Source organism: Sinocyclocheilus rhinocerous, unplaced genomic scaffold, assembly GCF_001515625.1.
Source record: "Sinocyclocheilus rhinocerous isolate Xijiao unplaced genomic scaffold, SAMN03320098_v1.1 scaffold263, whole genome shotgun sequence".
In the NCBI taxonomy this organism is placed as follows: Eukaryota; Metazoa; Chordata; class Actinopteri; order Cypriniformes; family Cyprinidae; genus Sinocyclocheilus; species Sinocyclocheilus rhinocerous.
Window position 1 is genome coordinate 968,230 of NW_015645086.1, and position 8,441 is coordinate 976,670.

The following is an 8,441-nucleotide window of genomic DNA, read 5'->3' on the forward strand; positions in this document are numbered from 1 at the left end:
TTTTTATTATTAAAATAAATAACCATTTCTCCTGCAATTGAGTCCTCGCTTCATCTCCCCCCGCACGCACCGTGACACTTAGGTCACTACAGTTAACACACTACACCAATATTGTGGTAGTTTGGTATTAACCACCACTGTTATAAAATGAAAATACAAATAAAGTAAAAAAAAAAAAGAAGGATTCTCAAAGTTTATTAAACTATGTGAAAAAATTCAAATTTAATGTGTCTTATTGTAGTTGCAGAATCTTTGAAAGACAATATAAAAATGCTTTCCAAATTAAACAACTGAATTCTTTTTTACTTAAGCCATTTTTAATCAGATGCTCTCTTGCCAAAATGTAGGCCTATCTGCTTTCCTGGAAATATACTGTAGCCTAATAGTGAGTCACTATTTGAGTCAGACAGCACAAAGTCAAAATATCATGCATGAGTAAGAGGCGACATTGCTGCACTAACAGAAAAATGGGTGGCATGCAGTTGTCCTGGGTTTCCCCATTGTTGCCAGTTGAACCTTATGATTTAAATTACTATCACAAGTAGACTAACTAACCTTCCAATAAATATACTTAATAACATATCTTATATATGATGACAGTAAAAGGTTATATTTGGCTTGTTTTTACAAATTTTATTTTAAATATTATGCATTTCAGTTTAATTTTGCATTTGCATGTCTATCTGCAGCTCACAAGCACCATGTAGTTCCGTCATGAATCTCTAGGGGTCACAAACGCATTGGGAATCGATTCGTTTTTTTTTTAAACAGGAACACTTGTACAAGGTGCCTCATCCAGCAGAAAGACGATGTGAATCCTTGTGAGTTCTTGACAATGTGAGTTGTTGTAAGCATTTTTTCCCCCGAATACCACACAAACCTTTTTATTTACTCAGAATAGTATTGACTGCTTGTTAATATTATTTCAGAGATATTTTTGTCTAGATGGTGTGTAGAGTAAGTAATCAGCCTATGACATCTGCCAGCAGGGACTAACTGAACCATGCTAACCAGCCAAACTGAGAGCCCTTAGCTTTCTGACATGTCTTTGAAGGGTGTGGGTTTTGTAGAGAGGCTAGTTAGCTGACACACACACACACACACACACACACACACACACAAAGACAGGAAGTTTTAGGTAAACTTTATTTTTGGTAGCAAAAACAGCACCTCAGAAAACAGGATACACAATGGGCAACGTCTTTCTTATTTGCCAGAGCACAATGAAATTACTCTTAGTCTCTACTAAATAGGCAAACCCCATGGATCTACCACTAACATGCTAGTAATTTAGCACAAACGCAAACATATCCCTTCATAGTTACTGTGGAAATCAGTTTCTTAGCATGTTGAGCAATTCAGCTAAATGGCTAGCTCATGTTAGTAGCACATCGAGGATTATCCAGCCTACAGACGTGGCCATGTTGTGCAAGGTAAGATCTGAAGACAGTATTGTTGTGCAGTGGCCTGAGGGCGTGAGTTTTTAGTGATGTAGATTAAGGCACGACAAGAGCAGTGAGAGCATTTGGTCCCTCTGGAATTCTTTAGTCAGAGTGAATGGTTTATTGCTTACAACCTGGTTTATGACTGCATTCGTGTCTAGTGCCTTGGACCGGCCGCAGTCATAACGGTTGAGAGGGAAGGCCAGGAATGCATAAGGGGCGTGAGGTTTAGTGGACAGAATTGGGGAAGGGGACTCGCTCAATCTTGGACAACCTCAGAGGACTCAGACACAACTCTGCCATCCTTGGTCTCGATCATCTTGATCACAACGCTCTTCTTGGTCTGAGAGACGGTGTCACCGTAGCCACTGCCAGAGCTGTAGCCGCCAGAGCTGTAGCCGCCACCGTATCCGCCACCATAGCCGCTGGAATAACTAGAGTAGCTGCCGTAGCCGCTGCTTGCACTTTCCAGGGGATAAGAGCCATAGCTCGCTATCAGGACAGAAACATGAAGATGTTAGATGAGGATCTCCTGATATCATATAGTTACAAGAATTGTCATGTGAAGAAAGAATCCTGAAAAGACTAGCACAAAATGTCTATGATACAAGAGCATACTAGAACCCCATGCTGGGCTTTTTAGTAGGGTCCTCTGTGATAAAGAGTCAAACTTACTGCTCTGTTTTGAGATATTGATGGACTTGATTCCACTTGCCAGTCTGTTGGAAAAGAGTGAACAAGAGGTAATGAGACTCCTGCACAGAATGAGATATCTGAACCTCATCTCAAAAATAGAGTACTAGGTCTCACAGCAAGCATGCATTTGATTGACTCACCTGTCCTCCTCTCCCTCCAGGAGCTTCCTGTATGTGGCGATCTCAATGTCCAGGGCGAGTTTGACGTTCATCAGGTCCTGATATTCTCTAATCTGGCGGGCCATGTCCTGCTTGGCTCGCTGCAGGGCATCTTCCAGGTCCTTAATGCGGCCCTTGGCATCTCTTATGGCCAACTCGCCACGTTCCTCTGCCTCTGCGATCTGGTTCTCCAGATTGGCGCGCTACCGAAACAAGAAATATTTGTGCTCAATGTCTGTTGCCTACAAAACAAACTTAATATTCAAATATTCTAAATTTTTTGTTTGTGTAGTTGCATACCTGTCCTTTCACGGAATCGATCTCGGACTGCAGTCTCTGAATCATGCGGTTAAGATCAGCAATCTCTGTCTTTGTTGATCTAAGGTCATCACCGTATTTGCTTGCGGATGTCTGGATCTCCTCGAACTGAGGAACAGAACATACGATGTGTAAGATTTAATATCTCATGCACCTCAATAGTAACATTTGCTTTGAACAACCAGATTAAGACTTTACAGTTTGGATGATACTCAAAAGATAACACACCTTGGACTTGTACCACATCTCAGCTTCAGCCCGGCTTCGGTTAGCGATGTCTTCGTACTGAGCGCGGACCTCAGCGACGATGGCATCCATGTCGAGATTCCTGCTGTTGTCCATCTCCACAACGACTGAGGTGTCCTTGATCTGAGACTGCAGCTCACGGATCTCCTACAAGTTCACAATGAGAGAGCACAACATTATCAAAGTGTGTTTTGTCATATGTAAGTGAACTATATGTGTAGTGGGAATCTCTAGCTGTAATTTACCTCCTCAAAGATCTGCCTGAGGAAGTTGATCTCGTCAGTGAGGCTTTCCAATTTGGCCTCCAGCTCAACCTTATTCATGTAGGCCTCGTCGACATCCTACAAAAAGCAAACATAATTTAATCATCATTTAAGATTAAAGTAAGCGTTTGTGAGTAGTTACATTGTTTTGAACTATGTAAGAGACAACCTACGAACCTTCTTGATGAGCACAAACTCGTTCTCACACTCTGTGCGCTTGTTGATCTCATCCTCATACCTGAAGAGAAGTGAAGAAAATTACTTTGGTTAAAATCAGGAATGTTTTGAATTGTTTATAAATGGGTTTTGTACACTAGGGGGCAGCAATGCTCCATCTTTAGTAAGAAACGCTTGTTCTTTTTCTGGATTCAGTTCAGTGTCTCCCATGGGTTTTAGCATTAATCGGCCCATCAGATTTGTTTAGAGATCCATGAAAGGTGCTGTGTAGATGTTTGTTCAATAGCTGTAATCTATCTGACTCATGCTGACGCCCATTTAATTGAGGCACAGACATGTTTTTTTTTCAATGGGATATTATGTATATAATGCCTATAATCATGCCTGAAATGCCTATAATATGATTCAAATCTCAAAAAGGCTGGACCATTGTCCAGGTGGCAGGTATACCAGGGAGAGACTAGAGCAACCATGCACTTTCTGTATCAGTTACATATGCCCTGTTGGATAATGAATTGAGTTTATTCCCATCAGAAAACTTTAAAACACGTTTTCCCTCCATTTGAATTTATAGAGCCTCATTTATTCTGGGAAAACTTAAGTGCACCACAAAAGTCTCCTTTGACAATACTTGGGCGCTGTCCATCACCCAGACCAAACGTCCAGCCAAATTAAAATGAGGCTTTTGTGAAAGCCATTGTACATACTTGTTTTTGAAGTCCTCAACAAGGCCTTGCATGTTGTGCAGGTCAGCCTCCAGTTTCATTTTGTCATTGCCAAGGCTGTCGAGCTGTCTGCGCAGATTGGAGATGTAGGCCTCGAACATGGCGTCGATGTTGGAGCGTGTGGCCGTCTGGTTCTGAAGGAGGCTCCATTTGGTCTCCAGCATCTTGTTTTGCTGCTCCAGGAAACGTACCTACATTGGCAAGATGAGAATAGAGGTTTTGTCTCAATCAAGGCACAAATGAAAACCATACTTGGCAGCAAGTGCAGCTTCGTAGAGCAACGCCCCCAGACCGATGCTGCAAAGCCATTTTGGAATCATGGTTCTACTCCAGCTCACAAAAGTGAGACCATATGCCAACGTAGTGCTTGTGGTTCATGATCTTCACAAAGGAAAGCGCTGTTTTCCTTAAATAACGAGAGATGCACATGTTTTCAGTTTGTAACACTTTTTTTCCCCTTGGAAATGGTGACGCATATTCCAGTAGAACATCAGGAAGGGTGACTAGAGCTGTACCTATCCTGTGGATGGGACTATCTACATAGTTAATATTCAAGGGACAGCAGGAAGAGACCAGATCTGCTAGAGTCTCTTAAAAGAGTGTGTAAATGGTGGGCGGAGAGCAAATAATTCAGTGATAAAACTTTAACAGCTCAAGGTGAACATTGCACACCCAATAAGGTTACAGTAAAGGTGTCACTGAGCCAGCTGGCATAACTAATCAGCTTTATTATTCAAAACAGTGTGTTTAAAACAAATAATATAGTGCAAAGCAGACTAGTTAAGAGGAAGGGCACAAAGACTAAAGCTTAAAAGCGTGGAAGAATATTTGCTCTTCTTGTTGCCTTGAACGCTGTTACGTAACCTATCCAGTGCTATCCAGAACATGACCCCGGTTCTTCAAATTAAATATTAACTATCTAGGTATGTGATTATCTTTTCTTCTGATATGGATATTTTTTGTTTGGAAATGTAATAATACATAGTTTGTAATAATTTAATAAGATTAATATGCAGATAACAGGTTTCATGTCCTGCAGGACATCCTTATTTGGGTGTGGACTCTCCACAAGGGTTTCAGAAGAGCCTCGGGGCATCCCATTCAAATGAAAAGCCATCACACTCTGACCATGTACACACCCTTTTCTCCACTTTCCACAAGTCTCGTTTCTTTCCCTTTGATGAGAATGTATCCAACCCCATATATATTTTCTATGCCACACTAGACTGACTTCTAGAGATGTTTTAAGCAAGAACATGCAGTCAGGAGTTATTAAGGAGTTATTACGACCTTTAGTTTGACTCATACCTGGAAACTCTTTAACTAATAAAACTGCAAAGAAAGAAACTTTAAACCCACCTTATCAATGAAGGAAGCGAAACGGTTGTTGAGGGACTTCATTTGCTCTTTTTCCTGGGTGCGGACAACCTGGATGTTGGGGTCGATCTCCAGGTTCAGAGGTGCCAGGAGGCTCTTGTTGAAGGTGACCGCTTGAATGGGTGCTACGACACCGGTACCCATGCCCATTCCCATGCCAAGACCATAGGCTGAAGAGCTGCTGATGAAGCTACCTCCTCCCAATCCAGATCCCATGCCACGGTTGGCACCTCCATAGGAGCTGCGCACACTGTAGCTCTGCCGGCTGACGCTGGGACCAGAGTAAGACATACTGCTGAAGCTGCGTGGAGCAGATCCAGAGGAAGAGGACTTCACAGTGTAGTTGGTTTTCTTGGTGAACGACATCCTGCTGATGTGTTTTCTGTCTTGTGCTGGCAGAGAATGACTTGGAGCAAGAGCAGCAGATATGAGTCTTGTCTGCTGTGCTGGAAAAATTCGAGCAGATAGAGAACAGCAGACTCTGCCTCCTACTATATGTGCTGCTGAGTGGGAGGAGCCAAAAGAAGGCTCTGATTGGCCGGTGCTTAGGTGTAGTAGGTGGGTGTGGTTGAAATTCAATAGTCCTATCCCTACATTTAGCCTAACCATGTACATGGATGTTTTTGTAATTATTAATGGTTATTAATGGTTTAAACAATACAATCATTTCTATATTTTCCCCTTTTCTTTGGATAATTCTGGTTAATATATATGATTTGTTCTGTAAAAGAATGGATTGCTTTAATAAAAGCCAAAATACAGAGTGTGAACAAACACACACAATAATATGTCAATAATATTAAACACTAGTACTGAAGTACTCTAATGCAGCACCAGAATCTACAAGCCAATGTTTCACATTGAAATAGCCTGCAACTATGGATTTGCCTATACAAATAAGACATCTGGAAGGCTTTAAATTTCACTTTAAACCTGTGACAGCTGACATGTTTTATCTCTTAGCACTGGAAGTTACACAAAGTGGAGCATGTGATGTTCAGCTGTACCTCAGCATTACCTCCAGCACCCAACTCACTTGTGATCTGATATAACATTTAAATCCACACAAACATTATATGGTAACCCAAATGCTTGAAGTACCTCTATAAAGTTGAGCTGAACGTGGTGGAAATTAAGAATGTTACATAATATAACACTTAGCAAACTTGACAGACAGGGCTATAGGCAAACCAATTTAAAACTGTCCTACATCATAGAGGCCACCAACAGTTTCTCAGTTTCTCAATCTACCCCCTAAGGTCCCGAAGCCCTCTGGAATCCAGAGACCTGCTAAAATTAACCAGATTTATAATCTTTCTGGGTTTATGGTTAAATAACCAGAGGCCTGTTTTTTTTTCTTTTTTTTTTACATGGCTTAAAGGTAATGAAGGCTCTTTATTAAGCTTGAGTTTTGAGTTTTGGGAAATCCATAAGATAAGTTTAGGCCTTCTCCAGTTTTAGTTTGTTATAAGTGATTTAATGGGTTTAAAATGGCACGTTTTAAGATTTGCACTGTATCTTTACAGATATGTGACTTCTTTTCTGTTATGATTCAATCGTTTTAGCCATTGGATATTCAAGATGCTTCTAGATGACCACACCAATGCACTGGAATTCTTGTTAATTACCTAAGCGTTACAGTATCTGCTCAAACAAAAGTATATCTGCCTTGACCTGTTCCTCCAGCACAGTCCTTTCCATTGACCACTCTGATTTCATCACCAGGTGTTTCTATGGTTGGGTCATGAGGTGAGGCATGTGTTGTTACATTTAAAAGGCCTCATTATTGAAGTCAATAATGTTAATTAAGTCAGATAAAAGCTTCAAGCTCCTGAGCAGTTTCTGCTAAAGTGGGATGACCTGCTGTGGTGCACGTGTCAAATGTTTCCTCTCTGGGTGACAAATCTTGGCATCTCACACAATGTCTGCTGTCTTTCATTATTGGATAATGCTCAATACAAGAGCATTTAGAAAAGTTACTGATTTAATCAACAGTATCTTGAGATCCCCTCTGCTTTAATCTTCTTCACTGCTTTTCAGTCATGGATTCATAATATCTTTAGGTGCTAGCCTTTCCTAAGATTTCAGAATCCCGGCTATTGTTTTTGAAAGGAACCAGGGAAAACCTGATTAGGCTCACTTTTTCCATGCAAATATAATACAGCTTTATTTTCAGACATGCCCTGATAATAATAGTGTACTTCACCATATCCAAACAACTAACAACAGAACATTTATTTATTATCATATTGCTGCCTCAAAATAACGATCCAATCAAATCCCATTCTTGTGACTTTACAAAGGGAACAAAACTATAGATGCACATTGCTAAGCAAACAAACAAATAAATAAACAACCGACCAACCAACCAAACAAACAAACCAATAAAAAATAAAGAAAGTCTATTTTCCCATAAATGTTAAAATAATAATTAGTATTATTTATTAAATAAACATAAAAAACTGTCAATAGTTTAAGAAAAATAAAATTAATATATATTCTCTAAAACAAGTCTTATTTACTTAGTAAACTGAACAAGTCTTGTTATTGTACACTATTGCTTCTCAAGTAAATGTATCATGTTTTATGTATAATATATATATATATATATAAATGCACTATGAATATCTGATATTTTACCAGAAACATCACAAAATACCAAGAACATGATTGTTTTGCTAAGTAATGTGTGACGATTTAAATTTCCAAGTTGTTTCTAGCTATTTGTACCAGCTTTTCAAAGCGACTTATTGAAGTTTCTCGAGGACAGCCCTGCAGGAAGCATTCATGCCACTGAAACTAAGATATTTTGTAAACCAGCGTGCCTATGACTCACACTGTCTACTCAGAGAGTGAAAATGCGCCTCAGAATTACAACAATGTCTCTCTGTAATGAAAAATGTGGTACATCTTTTGACTTGAACCCCCCTGAAATGAAATGAAATGAAATACACTTTATTGTCCCCAAAGGGAAATTTGTTTTGGACTCAAGGTGCATTGAACTAATGATGAACTAAGAACACAAAGTGGAGCATAACT

At 39.9% G+C, this 8,441-nt stretch overlaps 1 protein-coding gene across 1 annotated transcript; it reads right to left on the reverse strand.

Annotated features, from left to right (window-relative positions):
• Positions 1 to 1,128: 1,128 nt before the first annotated feature.
• On the reverse strand, positions 1,129 to 5,885 carry krt8 (keratin 8). Its single transcript, XM_016509112.1, has 9 exons — positions 5,385 to 5,885; positions 4,008 to 4,216; positions 3,301 to 3,361; positions 3,106 to 3,201; positions 2,843 to 3,007; positions 2,597 to 2,722; positions 2,279 to 2,499; positions 2,118 to 2,161; positions 1,129 to 1,934 (listed from the first exon to the last, which is right to left on the reverse strand). Exons 1-9 carry the CDS (start codon positions 5,766 to 5,768, stop codon positions 1,702 to 1,704), a joined length of 1,539 nt encoding a protein of 512 aa, XP_016364598.1. The 5' UTR covers positions 5,769 to 5,885; the 3' UTR covers positions 1,129 to 1,701.
• Positions 5,886 to 8,441: the final 2,556 nt, after the last annotated feature.

Bases quoted from the DNA above. Each gene is read 5' to 3' on its own strand.
- krt8 (XM_016509112.1), bottom strand. From the start codon at position 5,768: ATGTCGTTCACCAAGAAAACCAACTACACTGTGAAGTCCTCTTCCTCT. The intron at 3,362-4,007 runs GTATGTACAATG...ACTTCTCTTCAG, and splicing joins GTTGAGGACTTCAAAAACAA to GTATGAGGATGAGATCAACA. The intron at 1,935-2,117 runs GTAAGTTTGACT...CTGTCCTGATAG, and splicing joins CAATATCTCAAAACAGAGCA to CGAGCTATGGCTCTTATCCC.